Source organism: Babjeviella inositovora, assembly GCF_001661335.1.
Source record: "Babjeviella inositovora NRRL Y-12698 unplaced genomic scaffold BABINscaffold_3, whole genome shotgun sequence".
NCBI classification, from domain to species: domain Eukaryota; kingdom Fungi; phylum Ascomycota; class Pichiomycetes; order Serinales; genus Babjeviella; species Babjeviella inositovora.
Window position 1 is genome coordinate 557,875 of NW_017566840.1, and position 20,828 is coordinate 578,702.

The window sequence follows — 20,828 nt, forward strand, 5'->3', positions numbered from 1 at the left end:
AAGCGCACGTACCACTATATAGGACTATCTTACTGGCTAGTTATGTTACTCTGATCGTTAAAGGCTAGCGATCACGATATAATCATTGTTCGAAGTTGACCTTTCATATTAAATCACCTCGAACTGCTGATGCCTACACTCGTACCCGTATTATTGCATGTCGTTTTCTCTCGTTTACTTATCTGGACTTAGCTTGATTACACATTCGCTATCGTTTTTTTCTGGCTCTCTCTTTTCTTCCGCCATTTCCGCTGTCTCTCATCTTACATACTCTGTTAATGGCGTTCGATATATCAACTTCCAATAACTGGCTCCTGGTAATACTTCCTATGACTAACGCCAGCAACACGAGCACGCTAGCTTTGCCCTCCGAGTCTGCATAGTGGTCAAAAAGGCCTACAATATCATCTGCAATACTTGGGATTAAACGGTGTTCCTCTTCCAGCACTGCCAATAACGCCTGGACGTACTGACCTGGCTCAATCAAGCGCCGGGCTGTGCTAAAGCCTAACGATTCGAATCCTTGAAGCAGGTTGGATAAGCTTTTTAATTGCGAGGTTGAGTGGTAAAATTATGGTGTCTACCGAGATGATTGGTATCATTATTATCACTATGAGTAATTCTTTGATACTGTGGAGAATATTTAACAATGATATAAAGATAAAGGCACGATTCTCCTATATGAAGCATCGACTCCTACCACGTGACAGTAACCTACTCAACGAACTTCCTATACAAATGTATAGCAGGAGAGTATAGGTACTTCATACAGGCTAAGGTAAACGAGATGATTTGGTAAGCATGGCATGTGGATAATTTGACGAAACCACATGTGGAGAACCTCGTGCGTATGGGAGCTTGCTAGCTATACTGCATTATTTCCGCTAGTATAGATCGTGCGTCGTAGCGAACCAGACAGGCCCTGGGCTCGAGTTGCATTAATCATGGGCCTCTTTATTCTAGGTTTGCCATTTATCACCCCATATTTCGGTAAATTGAATTTCTGCGCTTAGTCGTAATTGCTGGTCGCCTAGGAGACTACGCACATGCAGTTGTAAATATATTTTCGACAATGCTTGCATGTCCGATTCCGATCGGGATCCAACGTGTGCATTGCATGCTGCAATGTAAGATGCAGAGTTAGTATATAAAAGACATTCCAAAAAAATGCAACCATATACAGCCTTGTCTAATTCATACCTCTAGGGATGGTTTGCGAAGGAAAGCAAAAGAAACTCGTACTCTTCTTTTTGTTTCAAAAGAAGCACTCCCGGGAGATGCTCTTCAACCCGTATCTTGCGTTCAGCTGCATGCCAAGAAAACATGCATGAACAAGCTCCCTAAATCTGAAAGGATAGATCTACCCTCGTCTGTGCACCACTGCGGCAAAGCCTGCTGCTATACCAGGCTCTGGCATGAGAAGCCGTTGATCAGGAGCGTGTGACAGCCAGAGGCGACGACGCCACATAATCCTATACGCTGCTGCAAAAGTATTAGTTTGCAACTTGACTTTCGCATATTGTCTAAGAGCAGGAGTCCTTTCACTGGTACACCGGAGGAATTCTCAGTAAACTCAGTATTAACAGAAATTGAGAGATACTATTACGAGATGAACAAAAGGTTGTCATGACACCCGTGGTAGATTGTTTTTTGTTAGAACTAAATACTGCCTCAAACCTGTTTCAAACATATGTCAGAAGGGTGTGTATAGAGAGGTGATTGTACTGTATTCATACATTGACTAAAATCTTATCGTGGATAACACCACCCCAGCTGGTGTATTCCCGATGGGTTCCCATTTGCAAAAAGTGCGACCCCTGTGTTCGTGTGAATTCAGATACCATATTTACCTCAGCCCTTACCGAGTTTCCGAAGAGAATATCGATTGCCATATGTAGAGAATTCAGCCAGCTGTCTAACGGCGTTACCTGGATGTTGCATGATGCAATGGATAGAGCGATCACGGCTGAAAGCATGGCAATTAGAATATGTCCCACATAGCCCGTTAGAGCTCACTCCAATATGCTTAATAACCCATTAGCCGCATAGTATATTCCTAACCCTGTAGCTAATGGGTGGTTCGTGAATAAACGCCTAAGGGGAATAAGCACAGCATTATGGCTAGCGAATCCTTAGGACTGCCTTTGCGTCACTTGTCGAGAGTTAATTTAGGTCACTTACAGCTACACCGGTTTTCTTTTGTTAATCTACACCATTTAATATGCTATTAGTGGTTTACACAGGGCCATGTAAAGCTGTTGGTGAAATTCCCCTTGTTACTCGCGATCAGGCATTAGAAATCGCGACGCGTAAGTTTGTGATGCATGACCGCGACGCGTTAAAAAAAAAACGCCACTATTGTCGTCACGCTTCTGTTCTTTACACTATATACAAAATGACTAACCACGAAGAACAAGCCTACTTAGACCTCTGTAAGAGAATCATCGAAGAGGGCGAAAGCCGCCCAGACAGAACTGGAACCGGGACTGTTGCGTTGTTCGGCCCGCCACAATTACGGTTCGATCTCCGGAACGACGCGTTTCCGTTGCTCACCACCAAGCGCGTTTTCTCAAGGGCTATCATCCTCGAGTTGTTATGGTTCATCCAAGGGTGCACCGACGGAAAGAAGTTGTCCGAACAGGGCGTTAATATCTGGGAGGGCAATGGGTCGCGGGAGTACTTGGACTCGATAGGCTTGACCCACCTCAGAGAAGGCGATTTGGGCCCGGTATACGGGTTCCAATGGAGACACTTTGGGGCCAAATACGTGGATTGTGACACGGATTACACAGGCCAGGGGATAGACCAGTTGGCGGAAGTGATCCACAAGTTGAAACACAACCCGTACGACAGAAGGATCATCATGAGCGCATGGAACCCGGTGGATTTCTCCAAGATGGCGTTGCCTCCGTGCCACATGTTTGTACAGTTCTACGTGAGCTTCCCTAAAGATGCGACGCCATTGTTAAACTGCTTGCTCTATCAGAGAAGCTGCGACATGGGTTTGGGGGTTCCGTTCAACATCGCATCCTACGCGTTGTTGACCAAGATGATCGCCAAGGTGGTGGGCTACGAGGCTGGTGAGTTCATACATACCATGGGGGATGCCCACGTGTACAAGGACCACATCGAAGCCTTGGAGGAGCAGATGAAAAGGGAACCGCTCCAGTTTCCCAAGTTGGTGATCACCAGAGACATCACTAGCATCACCGACTTCAAGTACGAGGACTTTGAGATTGTTGGTTACGCTCCTCACAAAAAAATCAACATGAAGATGAGTGTTTAGGCTAGTGTTATGTGTTTACATGAACGAATGCAGGAGCAGGATAAGTGACAGTAAATGCAAAGTAGAATTTATCGGTGGTATCTTTATTTGAGCTTGTTTCAGAATATGACTTAGATCACAAGTGCACGAAGCTCTTTCAATGCTTGATAAAAACCATGGTTGAGCCAGAAAGAGCTAGATTTCAATAATCATATCTCAAGTAAATGGCTACCCGGAGTGAGCATGATTTTGATTCAGTAACGATTTATGAATGAGGAAAGAACTGTTTTCGCATGTAAAATAATGCCAGCTATACTCTTACAATACCACTCATTTTCTAAAATGTCAGATAAGATCTTTGATTACCTCTAGTGCTTAGCCTGGGGTTGATACAAGAGTATGCGCCAAGCACATTACCCCCAACGAGTCTGTCGGTGTTAATACCTATCACACCCAGAATAACCATCCAACCTGACAAACTCTTATGCTGAATTCCCATTAAATTTCCAATCAAGCTGTCCCGCTGATGCAGACGCTTTTTATTCCTATAAAATTTCATTGAAACTAAAATACATATACGATACAGACGGACACTCTAATTCTTCTGCTTCTTGCTAGAAGGCTCGTCATCCTCCTCTGGGTACTCATAGACCTGGTCGTCAAAGTCCTCGCCAACCTGATCATACTTGGCCTTCAAACCCTTCATCTTTCTGGTCTGCAACTTGCCCAAGTCCTGCTTCCCGACGTGGACTCTACCTATCTTGTCACCAACGAGATCAGTCTCAATATTCTTCTTAGTTCTGGCCTCCAACTGCTTGGCCTTCTTCATGGCCTCCTTCTCCAACTCAGGCGATGGGAATTGTCTTCTACCAATCTTGAAGTCGAATCTTGGGCCGATCTCGTCAATCTCCACACGCGGTAACTTCTGACCAGAGCGGTGGGTGTGTAGCTTGTAGACTCTGAAGTGCAAGGTTGGTAACTTGGCGTTGGCCTCGTCGATTGTGGAGTCCTCCAACTCACCGGCGGAGATGGCAATGATTTGCTGCAAACCAGCCAAATCCTGCAAGTCAGTAGTTTCACCGCGGAACATATCCAAAAACAAGGACTTAATGTGCATGAAGACCGGATGGGACTCGAAAACGGGACCATTAAAGACGAACATTGGCTTTAAACCAACGTTGAAGGTAGCCTTCTTGAAGTCAGCAAGAAACTTGTGGTTGATGATGCTCAATTCCACCATGTCGTAGAGCTTATAGCCAAAGGTCCTGGTGAAGGTCAAGGTGTTTGGTCTCTTCTTATTGTGAGAGGAGGACACGAGGAGGGAGCAGTCGTTCTTCTCGGAGAAAAACTCCAAGGTGGCGGCATCTTCGAATGGCTTAACATTGTTCTTTTTGGAAAATCTCTTCATATGTGGCTTCTTTAACGCAGAGAGATCAACCATAGCATCGTGCAACACCTTGTTGGAGTTGGCACCTGGCACGAATAAGGCTTGCTTGACATTTTCGCTCAACTTGGCCTCCTTCTTATCGAGGGCTCTCTTCGAACGGGCGTTCTTTGGCACGCTATTGCGTTAGTATATCGTCATTGTTGCTTGTAATAGGTGCTACTTACACTGTTCTAATCATTTTGTGGTGTGGTTTAGGCTAAGAGTGTGAGCTCGAGGTTTTTCACGCTCTCTTTTTCACCATACACAGGAAAAATTTCACAAAAAATTTCATATCGCATCGGTCTCCTGCACAGAGGAGGGAGCACCGGGTAACGATCTAAAAGCCACAAGATATAACGTCCTGGCCGGGAGACGGGTGAGAGAAATTAGATTTACGCCACGGCTTTCAGTGGATAATCAGAATTGAGCTTTGTTTGGATGATTGAGGTGGTGGATGACGATAGTATAAACATAGAGGGGTGCAAGGATGCAATGACATCGCTCGCTTCCTGGTCTGTTTACGTTAGAGTTGCCAGTATTTTTCTAGTGTTTACTCAACCCTAAACTCATAAGAATTTTGATCCAAATCGGTGCGTTATCCCAGCTACCATCCTTGATTAACCGGCCTAAACCCCGTCTAGCCTCTCCAGTTGACGCATGCCATGTATGGCGACAGACCTGTTGCACACCCGTACCTCAAGGATTCAAGCTCTATGAATGTTTTAAATCCGCCCTTTTATTTCATTTTTTCTTTCTTTTCATAGACCTTTAAATAGGTTTCTATAAATCGGCTTATATATGGTGTATATCTACCATTGTTTTGTTTGAGCCCAGCAACAGACAGCACCTAGTCATCAGTCGTGCCCGTCCCAATCAAATTTAGCCAGCCAAAATAAAACAGATCAACTTTGAAAGCAACACCCCCATTGCCTTCTTCCCATTGCTCTCATCCATGTCGTTCATTTTCAGTGCCAGAAAGGCACACGGACCCTCTGTGGAAGCAGACACCTCTGCGAACCACACCGTCGAGTCTGTCAGCCAAACCCAGGACCTCTCGAGCTCCGGCGTCACGGAGTTGACCAAAAACGACAAGTACTGCGTGAGCAGATTGCCCGCGGTGCCGCCGGCGTTGAAGCAACAGGACTTCTCTCATGGTTATACCGACCAGACCACATCTCACGCGGTCATTGTGTCGGAAACATCAGTGTACGTGTGGGATTACACATCCGTGGACGGCGTTCCGTTGACGATCTCGTTTCCGGTAACGCCCAACCCGAATAACACGCTTCCGCTCGCGATCTTGGTGGCGCCTTCTGCCGGTTCTTCGGACCCAGGTTTGGTCATCATTGACTCTTATAGCGGTCGAGTCAAGTACTACGAGGCCATCACGGCGGCTCCGGCGTTGGGCATCATCAACAGCAAGAGCATCGAATACCATCTCGGGTTGCAGAACGAATACATCCACCTTGCGGAGAACATCGAGCCTGCGGGAATCATGGTTGCAACAAACGCCGGCCGTGTGATGCTTGTGTCCTTGCGCGACTCGCAGGGTAGACCGAATCTCACCAAAGTCGAAGTTATGCGTGCGCGCGGCTCCTTGTTTGGCTGGATTGCCAGGAAAACGGAGCCACAGATTGTGGCAATGCGTGCGGGCAAGATCCTCGCGCAGGGCACCCGGGAGGTTGTTATCCAGGACTCGATCGGCGACTTTCACCGGTTCGCATGCAGTCGTAGCGGCGCCCACAAGCTCGCGGCCACCACATTGGCCCCGCAATGTCTCAAGGCCATCGATGGCTACCTTCCCGGTGCCGAGGTCAAGCTCCAGATCCTTGACATCCAAAGCTTGCCCATCGCTGACGATCTCTACCTCGTGCTTGCCTCCACCGCCAAACCGTACGAGATCGCCCAAAGGACGTTGATAGTGTTCACCATGAAAATCGACGCGACAGGCGCCTTGGTCTATTCGTCGCAGAGAATCACCTCCTACGCATGCGGTGAGCACGAATCCGTAAAGTTGTTCTTACCCCAGCCGTTCACAACCGCCTATATCGTCACCAGCTCGTCTGTCATCCTCACCGATGTGTTAACCTCTGTCGACCCGGAAAGCGTGCCGTCGCACAAGTGGGAGGACCTCATTTCCTTCCAGCGCTCCGTTAGGCTCCTCGGGGTGGGTGCCGAAGATGTCCTTGTCGACTCCAAATCCGGCAAGATTTCCCGCAACTCTGGCCTTGTGCTTATCACTTCCAACGCCGGGATTATCCGTGTGGAGCGGTTCCATGAGAGCTCAGTGGCAGCCGACCTGGTGTCGCCTGTGCAGCTTGTCAAATCACACATCGAACAGGCCGTGTACTACGGCTCTGTGGAGGCCAACCCGATTGAGTTTGCCTACCAGTGTGACACCGAGATTGCTGGCGCAGTGTTTGAGCAAGCTATCACTCTTGTGACCCGTGAAATCGTCCAGAACTCGTCCAAATACATCCCGCCGTTCTCCCCGTCGCTCAAGGATCACTTGGCCCGGCGCCGCGAGGCTTTATCGCGGTTGGTGCTCTACGTGGCACACAATTTCTCTAGCATACCCACCGACGTGAAGCTTGTCGTCGTCACCAGTCTCGAGAAGGTTGCCGTTGGTGCAGCATTCTGGTCGTTCATCGAATCCAGACAGGAAACCTCAGCGGTCTTGGAGGCGGTGATCAAGGATACACTTCCAGCAAGCCTGAACGATGTGATCCGGACTTTTTTTATGAAGGGACTCGAAAATGTGAACGCTGTTCTCTCTGGCTTCCTCAAGGCCTGTTTGGCGAAAAAGGTGGACACCGCGGCGCTTTCCCTCTTAGTGGTGGACGTGCTACAAGCAATTTACGAGACTGAAGAGCAGTACCGGTTCGGCGTACTTCAGTTGGCCAGTACTGATGTGGGCTCCCAAAATATGTGGGTCTTCGAGACCCGTTTGGTGTTTCAGGTTGATTCCATCTTTGAAAAAATGGTAGAGACGTATCGCGTGACGGATATCAAGGATGTCAATGCGCTTATGTTAATCAAACACCACCTCACCGTCTTCACACAGGCGTTGTTCTATCTTTTTGACAATGCGGTAACGTTCATGCAATTGAAGGGCTGCGACGCCGAAACCATGAAGGAATACGTGGGGTACTACGAGGACCGCAAGCCATACTGGATCAACGCCTTAGTGGAATTTGACGGAAAACCCGAGGCGTTACGCCTCTGCGAGACCTACGGTGACTTCAAGTCCTTGGCCAAGATCAGCGACGATGACAGACAGATGGTAATCAGCAAATTTGGTAGGGATTCGTCGGAGTTCGAAACGATTTCGAGTCGATTCGACTACTTTTTCGAGAAGTTTGGCTATGCTTTTGCCAAGGACTTGTACACCTACTATTTTGTCAACGACAAGCTCCAGACGCTTTTGACCGCGTTCCCAGAGTACTTTGAGTTTTTGCGTCGGTACTTGGATGAGGGTAACCACGGTAAGCTCTCCTGGGTCAGAGACGTGTTGGACGCTAGGTACGTCGAGGCTGCTGTGGCCATCACAAAGGTCGTCCAAGTGGATGACAATTCGCAAAAACACAGAAAGTTGCAATTGAGTGTTGCCAAATTGGCGCTTTTGGCTGCGGAGGACGCCAGTTCCGATGCGGAAGCTATGTACGAAAACACTAGCAAGGAGTTGGAGTTGATTTCCATCCAACAGAGCTTATATGGTCAGTTTTCCCAGCTTGTCAACAAGAGCAATACTGCCCGCGATGTGGAATTTGTCGTCGCCAACTTCACCAATCGTCTCCAAGAAGCCAAGCATCTGCACTCCGTTGTGATCTTGAGAAAGGCGTTAGGTCGCTTGATGGCGAACAGATCCTTAGAGGTCGACGAGTTGATCGACTGTTATACCTTGTTGGATGCCCAGAAAGCCGGGCCGTCCAGGGATAACTTGTACTGGGCATTGAAGTTGGTGTCCATGAAGCACTACACCACCATGGATGAGAAACGTTTGGACGAAAGGTTGGTGTGGGCTAGATTGTTGGCCGTGGATGACTGGGAGACCCTCACAGTTACCGCCAACAAGTCTGACGAGTATGTTAAACAGTCTCTCCAGGGTACGGTGTTTTACAACACCATGACGTTGCTCTTCAAAGATGGTGCAGCCAGAGACGGCATTGATCTCGACAGATTACTAAATTTACTGCAGGTGTTTGGTACTCCTATTCTGCGTAACCAGCTTTTGGGCAGATACAGTTTTCTTGATAGCCAGGATTTGACCGGTTTAGGAGACGAGATCGCCCAGGACGAGAAAAAGGTCCAGCAATGCCTGTTGGGCGACTGTGTAAAGTCACTTGTAAGCGCGGCCTCTCAGTCCGTGTAATATATGGCTATTAATTCTGTAATGTCTGCGTATCCATGCTGTAGTGGGGAGTAATGCTATTTCGATATGATAGTATATTAAGGTCAGGTGGCAGCCTCAGCGTTTCGACGAGGGCACTGCAAATCATAACCGGCCTCTCGGTATAGGCAAGGCCGGTAAAACCACCACGGTTTAAGGCTATATTATGTTAGCTTCGCTTGGTAAATCTCAGACTCGTTCATGCTGAGGGGGTATGGTTAATGCCTCCCCAAGAATGAGTGTAGGCATACCACACGACTCTACGGATAACGCCAAGATATTTACATTCAATAGCTTAAGTAACGCAGCTAAATCAGACATGTTTTTATAAAATCATGCTGTGTCTTCTCTTCTCCCGCTTGGCCCCAAAGCTGCTGCCGCGCTTCTTAGCAATGCTGCTTCTGCTGGTGTCAACGTAAAGTTTGGTAGGGTCGTCTACAAAATCAAAGACGCTGCTGGCACTCTCACTCGGCTCCTCCACACCCCTAGAGGCCTCACGCATCCGCTCGAGGGTCTCATCAATAAGCTGCCTTTTACTGTCGGGGTCATCGGTCTTAGTATTCAGTCCTTCAGCAATGGGGTCGTGGATCTTCAGACGCCTTTTTGTCTTCAGGTTGGTGGCCCGGCTAACATCCCGCAAGGGTTTCCTTGTGGTAGCTTCGACAGTGTTAATATCAGGCGCCTGATTACCCTTATAAGCCGGAATAATAAGGCCCTGATACTCCTCCTTCGGGGCCTCAACCACTGCATCTACAAGCTTTGCGGTAGGTCTTCTCATCTTGGCCCGCAACGACGGCAACGCATAGTTTACCTGTTTGCGCTCCCTTCCACGTCTGGGAGTAGTTGACTCTTCGACGACTGACTGCGGACGTGGCATCGCTTCTTCAGATTTAGGGAGCGACTTAGGTTTGGAGGGCTTGGAGTGTTTCAAACGGTTGTGCAACACTGCCTCACTCTCCGCCACTTCCTCTGCTTCCCCCTCCTCAATGTCGTCGCTGTACACCGTAAAGGAACGGTCTGTACTCGGGAACAGAAGTGGGTCGAACGTGTTCTTTTTGAAGCCGTTGGACGCAGTAACGGTCGGTAATGGAGTTTTGGGAGTAGGTGCAAGCGTGATCTCCACACTCTGTACCTCTTCTTCGTCGCACTCCGGGATCATATAGTCTGAAATCTCATAACTGCTTGGCTCTTCCTCTTTCTCGCAGACACGGGTTTCACTCTCTGACACCGCATTGTGAAACACCTTGTCATGGCGCTGAGGTACACTCTCACCGTTCTGGGGCTCCTGTATGCGATGACTTCTCGTACTCACCAACGAATCATCTATCGACTCGTCTAGATTTGGAATGTCGTCAAACACCAGCGACTGGCGGCGCCCGGAAGATCTTCGCCTGCCCGAGTGTTCGGGACTCGCCCGGTGTATTACTCTGTGGCTGCGGCTCTCGCCATCCGTCTCTCGTTCGGCCAAGCCCTCGTTGTGTCGGATGTTCTGGAACATCTGCGAGATTTCCTCAAACTTGGTGTACACGCCGTTTTCGATTGTGGTTAATTTTTCATCTAGCCACTGCTTATTGCTGTCTCTGCTTTGCGCCGTCTTTTGCTGACGTAGATCCATGTTTTCGGTAATCAACGCGCTGATTTTTGTTTCCAAGTTGGCGATTTTGGTCAACATGACGGAATTAGATTTGGCTAAGGATTTGTTTTGTAAGAGATATTTTCTTCTGATGAGTTCTAGGTGGGTATTGGTTTGTTGGGAAAGAGTGGGGGCTGGGGGAGGATTGGATTTCACAGACGGCGTAATCTTTTTCGTTCTGGCCATTATGGATCAAAGACTGATACTGATTCCAGAAGAACGAAATAAAGAAACTATGCTGGGTATTTGGTTCTCAAGTATGTCCTGTAAATGAAAGATTTTGAAATCTTGTCAATCTGAATCGTTTGTGCCTCACGCCAAATCATAATAGTCTGCGGCTCAGGTTTTCTTAGCGGCTGTTTGTTTATGTCGGAGGTTTTGAGCCCCGGTATTAAAGTATATGAAAGAAACACGCTTAGAATCATATCACGAACTGCCGTGTATATCATATTACTGCACACTAGAACAATGGAGAAATCAAAACTGAACCCAATCACGAGACGAATCGAGGATAAGAAAGACGAGTTGGCCAAACTCATCCAGGTCAAAGAATACAGCGAGGTTTTGGGTAACCAGCTCGAACTCCTTCAGGAGAAGCTCTCCACTATGGCCGATGGGACAGAAGGTGCGTAATTTTTCGATCTATTGTGACAATGACGTACTAACAGTGTCTAGCCCTTTCACTTGTGCTTTCCAACTGGGATAGTATTATCCAGTCAGTATCGCTCGCTTCGATGGGGTTGATGAAGTATAGCGAGAATGACTACGAAAACGAAGAGGAACCTCCGTTGCCCGAGACGCTCGTGAGGATGAGATTGGAACCAGAGGATGAATAAATCGTGAGGATTTTCCCTAAACGGACCTCAACTCGTCTATGAAAGGAATGCCACTAATCCGCAAGGTCCTGTGTCGCCAAGGTTCCGCGTCACTCAGGTCTCACATCGCTCAGGTCTCACACCGCTCAGGTCTCACACCGCTCAGGCCCCATTATAGAGATAATTCCTTAAATGCCTCTTACATATAGCCTAGCCCCAGAGGTAATTCACGTTTTTTATCGGAATCGCATTACGACCAGTATACTCAGCTATGTCAGCTTGAGTATCGCACGAAAAACCCGATGGCATGAATGCTGAATCAGATGGTCCACTTACAAAGTCATAGTTTATGTACAGTGGGGGAACTTCCACCAGTAATATATATAACATGTCTCCGTGAATTTCCAATATATTAAACTGTCTTGCGATATGTAGCCTCACGTGCGGCAAAACGGCACAGTACGTCAGAAAAGAAACGAACGCACAAAACGCCTAACTTTAAAGTCTCGCGTACTGTAAATATGAAAAATTATTTAGCACTCGGACATTTGCATATGCTCTTACACATTCCTCTCTCTTCCCGCACCACATATTGACTACAAACAGGTATATAAGTCAACCACAGTTCATAAACACGACGTATATCCCACCTCACGTGTCCCCCGCTAACCAAGACTTGCTGCCCCTCATTCAAGTCTCTATCATGTATATCTTCCTGGAACCCGTCCACGAAAGCACCATTGATCTACAGAGGATCCAGGTGTATATTGATGCTTCCAACGATTTTCTAGACCTACAACACAGACTCAGCTTGCTCCTAAATGATATACAGAGCGAAATGGCTCGCATGGTCAACGACTCCATCGCTCAAGCGTCCTGCTCCTCCTCCACCCCGTTCCCCATTAGGAACACGTACAACCACGAGTATGCCTTACAAGAGAACATCAAACCTTTTAAAGAATTGAGTAGCTCTTTGACCAGCATTATTATCACCTTGCAGATCTTGGGATTGCCGTTGGATCAGCAAAACTTCTTCATTCACTGGATGAAGGTGCTCTACAATACCGTATCTGTCAAAGTGAACTCCACTACTTCTCTTGGTCCGCTGTCTCCCACTTCCTCCATAATCAAAAACTACCGGAAAAATGAGATATTAGAAGCCACCATCAGCGAGTTCCAGCCGTTCCCGGAGATTATCCACTTGGCCATTAACCGCAGCAAGATCACCTTGAAAGAATTTTTGTACTACTTTGACACCGAAAACTTCTTGACCAACTATGAGACATTACGTTCGTACCAACAGGATGACAAGTTTCACCACCTAGGTCATAGCCAACCCCAGGACCAGTTTTACAACTACCAGGTCACCGTGGACAAGCTCTCTGCTAAGAGAAAAAGGGGCTTTGAGGAGGTTGACGAAGCCCTCACTGTGGATGACAAGAGATTGCGGATATAGGACACCCATTAGGGTGCCAAGAAGTGTGCGTATTTTTACGTGGTTCATCTAAATTGGGGTGAAACAATTTAATTGACTCTTGTGTGGATGTATCTATAGCATATATTTTTGAGCTCATTGTTAAGGGTTAGCAATGCATGCTCAAGAGTCTAGCACCATTGTTTCGACCCCCGCTGATTTCCGCAAACCCTGTGGAAAGTTTTCAAAGTGTCTAGTTGAATATTATCCTCTTGAGTATTTATCTATAATCCATCAGATGCTAGACAATTAATAATAAAAGCAAGCTGCCATCAACCGGTAAAGGCAAAAATATCAATATTTCAGCTGATTTGCTGATCACTGATTAAACCACTGGGCACTCGCATCCCTCGAGGCGGACAATATTGCATCTACACTTTCACTACACGTACTAAAAACTCGTAGTCGTCCTCACTAGGGGCCAATGTGAAATATGTTACACATGTGCGTGCGAAGGCTAAATCTCCGGTCTACGCACGTTCTCTCAGCCAGAGTCAAAAATTGTGTCAGCACCGTATCTCTTATTCACGGCTTATCAATTAATTAGCTAACACGCAGGACACTGAAAATTATGCACCACATGGGTATATATTGTATTGAGGACCCACCACCTGACCCGTATCCTTCCTCTTCAATTACGCGTATATTCATTCAACTTGTGTGTTCACATTAAAGACTTTCAACTGTCACCGTCAAGCACCTACGAGACTCAACATTCTCTAACTACCCATTATGTCTACTCCCAAACCAGTTTACCCAGGCAAGACCATCCTTGCGTCCAAGATTGCCGCTCAATACAGCGATGAAATCAAGCAGGGCGTCGCTGAGCTCGACTTTAAACCAACGCTCGTGGGGTTTTTGGCTAACGATGATCCTGCCGCCGTGATGTACGCTAATTGGTCCGCCAAGACCACCGAATCACTAGGTTTCACCTACAAGTTAATCCAGTGCGACAAGAACGACTTAGAAATGCACATCTTGAAGGCCAACGAAACCCCCTCGGTGCACGGTATCATGGTCTACTTCCCAGTGTTTGGAGACCTGCAGGATCTGTACTTGCAGCAGTGTGTTTCCCCGCATAAGGATGTCGAGGGGTTGAACCACTTGTACTACAGAAACATGTACCACAACATCAGATTTTTGGACGAGCAGCAGCAGCAGAAGTCGATTTTGCCATGCACGCCTTTGGCCGTGGTCAAGATTATGGAGTATTTGCAGGTCTACAACCCTTTGATTGACTATGGTAACAGATTGTACGGTAAGAAGGTGGTGATTGTGAATCGGTCGGAGATCGTGGGTAGGCCCCTTGCGGCTCTTTTGGCTAACGACGGTGCCACTGTCTACTCTGTGGACATCAACAACATCCAGGAGTTCACCAGGGGCAACGATTTGTCATTGAGCAGACACCAGGTGAAGCCGTTGGAGGGAACCTCCCAGTTGAACGAACTCATCTCTGAGGCCGACGTCATTATCACCGGTGTTCCTACGGCAGCCTACAAGTTCCCCACCGAAGCCGTCAAGAACGGCGCTGTCTGCATCAACTTCTCAAGCGAAAAGAACTTCCGGGAGGACATCAAAACCAAGGCTGGGTTGTATGTTCCAAATATTGGGAAGGTTACCCAGGCCATGTTGTTGAGAAACTTGCTCAGATTGATTGAGAACAAGAAGAGAAGAGAGAATGCTGTCTAGCTTGTACCATAGTACTTTTACTTCTCTCTACACCATTACGCCCACTATTTAATACATATTTCACTTTATGAAGCTTACAAGGCGCAGTAGCTTTGGGAGAAGTGTAAAGGGTCGGGGTATATTATTTGTCTCACATCCATCACAATTATCAATTTTGTATCCACTATTAGTCTCCGACCCGCCAGGCTCAATGGCCAGTTAACAAAAGCAAGCATCAATCGCTCCCCCTTCCTAAAGTACAGCCCTGGAAGAGAAGTTACCAGTCTCATGCGTGTTTCCAACTCTAGAGCTATCTATTGTCCTCCTTTGCGAGGTCTATTCCGTTTGGAGGCCATGGTGTTGAATACCATATGAAGAGCGTTTCAAATTGTAACCAAAGTATTTTCCTCATGCCTTTCATTTTATAGCATCTGGTTGTTACCGGCAGTTAAAAGGAGTTGTGTGGCTACAGTCCAAAGCCTAAGCTTCCCTGTCGTGTCTATGATTGAACTGTCATCCAAACGCAACTAGGTGCCCTTATTCGCCAAACCAAGTATTGGTTGCAGACAAAATTCCAAGGTCGTGACATAGCCTCTAGGCTTGTCTTATGGATTCATAGATCGTAACCGATATTAAAGACACAATGTGTGTAATATTGGTTACGACTACCGAACCCTGACTACCGGTTATGGATATTTGCTGAAATCACCGGGTATCATCGGGATTACCTCTCGATCGCATCTGCCAGATAGTGTAGATTTTTTAGTCCACATGAATTGGTTTAAACATGGCCCTTTTTGCACCCCCTTTTGTCCTTTTTACCAAACATAAGCACCTAAAACCGAAACTTCTCTCGTATACATTGAGCGAAGCTCCGTTGTACTGGCAGCTCTTGGCATACGTCAAAAATCACGTGATAAAAATATTCCGGGTAACCCTACGTGACACATCGCTTATGGCATTCTGTCGATTCTGATAGTGCGCCTTCGGTGCAGGGGCAACAAAAGGGACTATAGGCCGCCCCATGAATCAGACAACCGATAGCCCCTTTGCCCAAACCAGTTCTGCCATTCCTTTACACCTTTTTTGCAGTCACACAGATTATCCACCCTTCTAGCCTTATCATACTGGATAGTCATAGATCATTCGACTTCCACTATTGATAATTGTGACAACCCAATCCTTTTGAGCTTCCAATTGAACTTTAAGTGACGTTGATTTTCAGACATTCAAGATCCTTTATCTACCTGAGTCCTCCGCTATAATCGACCTACATTACCTGACAACCCTTTTTGCCCGCTTCAATAATACAATCTGAATGTCCACTACGGTTTCCCCGAACCGAAGTCGCTCGGCTTCGCGCGACCCGGCCGCTAAAGCGCTAAATGATATGAAATTCTCAATCACGGCACACGACCCGCTGGAGCGACTTGCGCCGCGCGGCGGCACCGATGCGCCGAGCGACGAGGAGCAAGTGAGCGATGACGAAAAGGTGTTTGACTACGAGATCGCGCAGGAGGAGTTGCCGAACTACAACCCTGCGCACGTGGACGGGGTGACCCTCATTGAGGACGAAGACGAAAAAGGACCGTCCAAGACCGAAGCGTTACAGATGATTCTGGCTTACGAAAACGCGATCTCTAACGCAAAAGAGGCCAGGTCGCCGGTAGATGAACGTCTCGTCGAGACTGTGCGCACGCGGAAGAAGGAGCTCACGGGCTCAGACAAGTTGAATTACCCGAACATGGACGCCGTGCATCTGGCAAGAAAGGACAAGCTCGACAAGTTGCGTCACACGACGGAGTACACGGAGTACAAAAAGCAGATCACGCATCCCAACATCATCAGACCGTCGCAGAAGCCGAAGCTGATCGACCCGGATATGGTGATTCCGTACACGTCCGACGTGGAGAACAAGATCGACTTGGAGATTGCGAAAAAGTTGAACGACTCCACACGGATCAGTCCGGTGGACCTGAACGTAGAGAACGCGCGCGCGATCCAGCTGCTCACGCGTGGCGACTTTTTCCAATTGATTGATCCCGCGCGCAAGCCCAAGTCGTTTTTGGTGTGTTACGACCACTCGGAGGAGGCAAAGTACGCGCTCGACTGGTGTATCGGGTCTGTTCTTGCGGACGGCTCGGTGCTCTACATCGTAGAGGTAATTGAGGACGATGAGAAGTTGAGCGCGCTTACCTCGTCAGATCTGTCGCGCGCCCGCCGCCGCATCGAGAACTGCAACGTCATAGTTCAGTACGTTAACCGCTTACTCTCCAAGACGCGCTTGCAAATCCACGTCGTGGTTGAGGTGATGCACCACCCGTTGCCGCGTCACTTGTTCACGCAGGTGATCAACCACTTGAAGCCGACAATGGTGGTTGTCGGATCCAAGGGAAAATCTGCATTGCAGGGTGTGTTGCTCGGGTCTTTGTCGAACTACTTGGTCACAAACTCGTCGGTGCCAGTGATGGTTGTGCGCAAGCGCTTGAAGCAGTTGATTAAGCGGGGAGATGACAAGTTTCCAAACAATATCAAGTCAATGGCGGACGTGGAAGTGAAGCGGTCGATGGTGTAGCGAACGAGCCCAGGCTGTGTGAGCGAGACCTGTAATATATTCTACTGTGAGGTTTTTGTAGTTGATCTATGGCTGTAGGATCTGGACTCTATTGGTAGTCATGGCAGATAACTTATACATGTTGGCAGTCTCAAGAGAGAAAAAACTAGAATCTATTCACTATTCCTTCCTTTCACGTGTGACTATTTCATGATGCACGTCCCCGGATGCGCAAGCCGACGCATCTCTGAAAATGAGCGCTGGTAACGTCATGAGCGAGCCATTATCCACCTCCCGAGCCATATCACATGTAGAAACTTCTCACAAACCTTATACTTCCGGATTTCACTGCAGTTAAACTATAATTCACAAGCTTGGTGCTGGACACTTTGTTCTACTTAGACCTTGGTCCGCCCACGGCCAATCGTATCTCCGATCTCGCATGCGAAAGCTTCGTGCTGCTTTTCTCCACCGGCCTGCATCGTGGAGAAAAGAGTCACTTACAGCCAGCTTGAAACTCTTCTTCGCACATCGTATACGTTTCAGTATTGACCCCGTCAATCAATCGCCGTATTCGTTCCTATATTGTCTCCGTTCGGATAAAGGGACCTCTAAAAGCCTCTCATTTTTCAGCCAAGCAGTCTGAAAGAAGCACTCATCCTGCAACCACCAACCGCCGAAAGAAGAAGCTTACGAAACCGTCCGATCTGCCCCCTTTCCTACATCCGAATTACACAAATCACCTCCCAAATGACCGTCCAGAACGCTGCGACATACCTCGCGAAAATTCGTGCGTACGCACCGCGTCATTTCCAGAACGGCCCTAAGACCGTGTGGCACCATTTACCCGTGAACCGCCGCTCGGCGGTCCTCTTGCTCCTCTTCCTCGGCTCGCAGGGCGAGCTCCGCGTGCTCCTCACCAAACGCTCGTCCAAGCTCAAATCGTTCCCAGGGCAGATATCACTCCCGGGTGGCAAGGCGGATACGGGGCTCGAAACCGCGTGGGATGTCGCGCTCCGCGAGACAGAGGAAGAGATCGGCATCGCGCGCGACGCGCAGCGCCTTATGGACGCATATGGGTGTCTGATCGAACGGCTCGGCGAGTTGCCGTGCTACATGTCACGTAACTTGCTCGCGGTGAGGCCATGTGTGGGTTTCTTATCGTGGCAGGCCCGCGACGGAGAAACCTCCGAGAGGGTGGCCGAAGAGCTTGCGTTGTCTTTGAACCCCGGCGAATCATCCTCCATCTTCTCGGTGCCCGTGCGCGACATCTATCTCAGCTACCTTGCAGAGCAAGCCCCTGAAAAGCCGTTGGAGTGCCTCGGTAGCTCACGAAGTGTGTATAAGTGGGCAGGCATTCCTTGGTGCTTGAAGTCGTTTTTGTTCCCTATAGAAAGCGCTCATGAGCCTAAATGGTTGAACAACGTAACAGACTTGCCCTCAGACGAGGAAGCATTGTCTGACGACGAAAAACGGGCTATCAGCTATGGCAGAACTGGCTACAGGCGCAGCTCCATCACCGGTGATATGATCAAGGATGTGTGGGGGCTCACTGCCAATATCTTACACGACTTGGCTGAGATCATGTACGCGTCGCTGGTCGACACCGAGATAGGGGAGGAGGAGTTGATTTACGCGTTACGTAACAGTGGTCAATCCATGGGCAATGCTAAAGGCCGCACTCCATGGGAAAAAAAGTTGATCGAAGGTGACGAAAACGTCAGCTTCAAGGATGTGTTGCCTGCAGAGGAGTTTGAGCGCTTGAAGAGGATGTATGCGTCCGCGAAATTGTAGCAAAATAGGTGGAATAGAATTAATGCTAAGAAATGTTTCGTGGATTTTGGTAAAGAGAAACTAAAGTCTAGAAAAGCAAGCGAAATAGGGGGATTCACATTCGGCATTATGAATATTGTCCAGGTGGGAAGGCTGTACGTGCATTTTTGGTGCATGCTATCTTGACTTAGCCGAAGGTGCCAGTGTGTGGATAATTGTGTGCCTTCCTCGTGCTCTCGTTCTATTTAGTCTCTGATGGTGATTTTAAAGCTAGATATTTTTAGTATTTACTTCCGTTTGACCCCAAATCGTCCCGTTCAGTGGAGGGACGTGAGCACTAGAGAGATTACGGTTTACTCTACTTGTGCTACTCAAAAATTTCTTAAGCAGGTCTATCCATGACATGGCCTTCAGTGAGTATTACCCACCGTATAAGGATATCATCCAGAGTATGCTCATTCGGGATTCATCCGGATCATAAACCAGTCTGGGACTGATCTTGCAGCCTTGCTCCGTCTCCATGGAAGCAACACAGATTCTAGGTGCCTGTATGAAATAACCAGTTGAGCACTCTTCATATGATTGTCATGAAAATGTAACGGATAAAGGTATGAAAATCATGAGGGACGCTAATAAGTGCATTGTTTCCAAAGATTAAAGTGGCAAGACCAGCCAGGTATCAACCACTCCTTTCTTCGACCGATAAGTGGCTTTCCTTTTACGTCCCCACACCCTGATGCCGGCCAAAAAATGTAAAAGAAACTCCGCGACGGGGAATTGAACCCCGGTCCCCCGCGCGACAAGCGGGGATTCTAGCCACTAAACTATCACAGAAGGTTTTCTATGTCAGGAAATTCATATGGCTTGCTATACTAGATAAAGATTTTTTTCGTTTCGAAGTAACACTTCAGGAAAAGCGTTCCGCCTTCGATATACAAGATTAAAGCTCAATGCTTCCTCGGTCACTTTTATCATCAATTTCTACTGTTCAAAGCTGTGAGTGTTGTTCTCTTTAGAAATGATCCAGTAAGAGCTGCGAGTTTATTCGACTGAAGTCTAAGGCATAAACGTAGGTTTTGGGTGTACTTCCTTTACCAAGCCCGTCTGTGTATGGAACTTTGAAAATCTAACTCCCTCCATCGGCATAACTAACAGTATGACTCCACACGCAAACCTCAATTATTATCCACAAACACCAAAGCCGGTTACAATCTATCAAGCTAAATAAAAGCTTATAAGCTTAAACCCAGATGAACTAATCAGCCCCTAACTTATTGATATTCAAATTTCAAATTTATATTTCCCAGTTAACCACGGTATCCAGTGGATTAATAACCACCGATTTTAAGCAGGCTCACCAGCTAGAATTCACTCACACACACCCCGCTGAATGTTCAATATGCGTCTGTTCCCACCGAATCAACCCGAGAACACAGTCATTAATTTTGGTAGCACCACGACCTCCGGGTTTTTACATGGCTCGGTTGTAGGCCGAGCCGAAATTACTAAGCGAAAGTCGTAGCAATCAAACCCTAAATCTCCCCTTGAATATCTTTGTTAATAATAAGTTATAGAAATCAATTAGCCACGGCAAGCAATATAGAATATTCTTAGAAATAAAACTAACTTTTATTTTAATGCTCTCGAACATTCTTTGGTCCCACTGTGATTTTTCCCGTAACGCCCAATCTCCCCAGTAGCTGCACAAAACTTAGGCCATGCTGCCTGAAACTATCACGCCACTTTGGAAGATTCTGGAGACAATTCTCTCCTATATCCATATACATTAGTGACTACCGAGTATAGGATTGTCACCGTTACGCCTCGGTC

General features: G+C 47.6%; 9 protein-coding genes and 1 non-coding gene across 10 annotated transcripts; 7 read left to right on the forward strand and 3 right to left on the reverse strand.

Annotated features, from left to right (window-relative positions):
- Positions 1-2,393: 2,393 nt before the first annotated feature.
- CDC21 (thymidylate synthase) lies at positions 2,394-3,409 on the forward strand (the record flags this gene model as incomplete). Its single annotated transcript, XM_019128287.1, has 1 exon — positions 2,394-3,409. A coding segment is annotated over one exon (893 nt), but the record flags the coding sequence as incomplete, so codon positions are not given.
- A 347-nt stretch (positions 3,410-3,756) lies between these two features.
- On the reverse strand, positions 3,757-4,890 carry RPF2 (rRNA-binding ribosome biosynthesis protein; the record flags this gene model as incomplete). The annotated part of the gene is made up of 2 exons (XM_019131098.1): positions 3,757-4,827; positions 4,877-4,890. The coding sequence occupies 2 exons, from the start codon at positions 4,888-4,890 to the stop codon at positions 3,861-3,863; spliced, it is 981 nt and encodes a 326-aa protein (XP_018986455.1). The 3' UTR covers positions 3,757-3,860.
- A 753-nt stretch (positions 4,891-5,643) lies between these two features.
- BABINDRAFT_165837 (uncharacterized protein) lies at positions 5,644-9,063 on the forward strand (the record flags this gene model as incomplete). Its single annotated transcript, XM_019130372.1, has 1 exon — positions 5,644-9,063. One exon carries the CDS (start codon positions 5,644-5,646, stop codon positions 9,061-9,063), a length of 3,420 nt encoding a protein of 1,139 aa, XP_018986456.1.
- Positions 9,064-9,351: 288 nt separating this feature from the next.
- On the reverse strand, positions 9,352-10,980 carry SGO1 (Sgo1p). Its single transcript, XM_019128289.1, has one exon. The coding sequence runs from the start codon at positions 10,898-10,900 to the stop codon at positions 9,407-9,409; it is 1,494 nt and encodes a 497-aa protein (XP_018986457.1). The 5' UTR covers positions 10,901-10,980; the 3' UTR covers positions 9,352-9,406.
- Positions 10,981-11,182: 202 nt separating this feature from the next.
- Positions 11,183-11,952, forward strand: DAD2 (Dad2p; the record flags this gene model as incomplete). Its single annotated transcript, XM_019126959.1, has 2 exons — positions 11,183-11,339; positions 11,390-11,952. 2 exons carry the CDS (start codon positions 11,183-11,185, stop codon positions 11,548-11,550), a joined length of 318 nt encoding a protein of 105 aa, XP_018986458.1. The 3' UTR covers positions 11,551-11,952.
- Positions 11,953-12,104: 152 nt separating this feature from the next.
- Positions 12,105-13,254, forward strand: BABINDRAFT_160532 (uncharacterized protein). The gene has a single exon (XM_019128290.1). It carries the CDS (start codon positions 12,233-12,235, stop codon positions 12,983-12,985), a length of 753 nt encoding a protein of 250 aa, XP_018986459.1. The 5' UTR covers positions 12,105-12,232; the 3' UTR covers positions 12,986-13,254.
- A 481-nt stretch (positions 13,255-13,735) lies between these two features.
- BABINDRAFT_33757 (methylenetetrahydrofolate dehydrogenase (NAD(+))) lies at positions 13,736-14,692 on the forward strand (the record flags this gene model as incomplete). The annotated part of the gene is made up of 1 exon (XM_019131650.1): positions 13,736-14,692. One exon carries the CDS (start codon positions 13,736-13,738, stop codon positions 14,690-14,692), a length of 957 nt encoding a protein of 318 aa, XP_018986460.1.
- A 1,126-nt stretch (positions 14,693-15,818) lies between these two features.
- On the forward strand, positions 15,819-17,611 carry BABINDRAFT_120483 (Imp2'p). The gene has a single exon (XM_019126934.1). It carries the CDS (start codon positions 15,990-15,992, stop codon positions 17,244-17,246), a length of 1,257 nt encoding a protein of 418 aa, XP_018986461.1. The 5' UTR covers positions 15,819-15,989; the 3' UTR covers positions 17,247-17,611.
- Positions 17,606-19,405, forward strand: PCD1 (8-oxo-dGTP diphosphatase). Its single transcript, XM_019128291.1, has one exon. It carries the CDS (start codon positions 17,976-17,978, stop codon positions 19,017-19,019), a length of 1,044 nt encoding a protein of 347 aa, XP_018986462.1. The 5' UTR covers positions 17,606-17,975; the 3' UTR covers positions 19,020-19,405.
- Positions 19,406-19,760: 355 nt separating this feature from the next.
- Positions 19,761-19,832, reverse strand: BABINDRAFT_t144. The gene has a single exon. It is a non-coding gene; the product is annotated as a tRNA-Asp (tRNA).
- Positions 19,833-20,828: the final 996 nt, after the last annotated feature.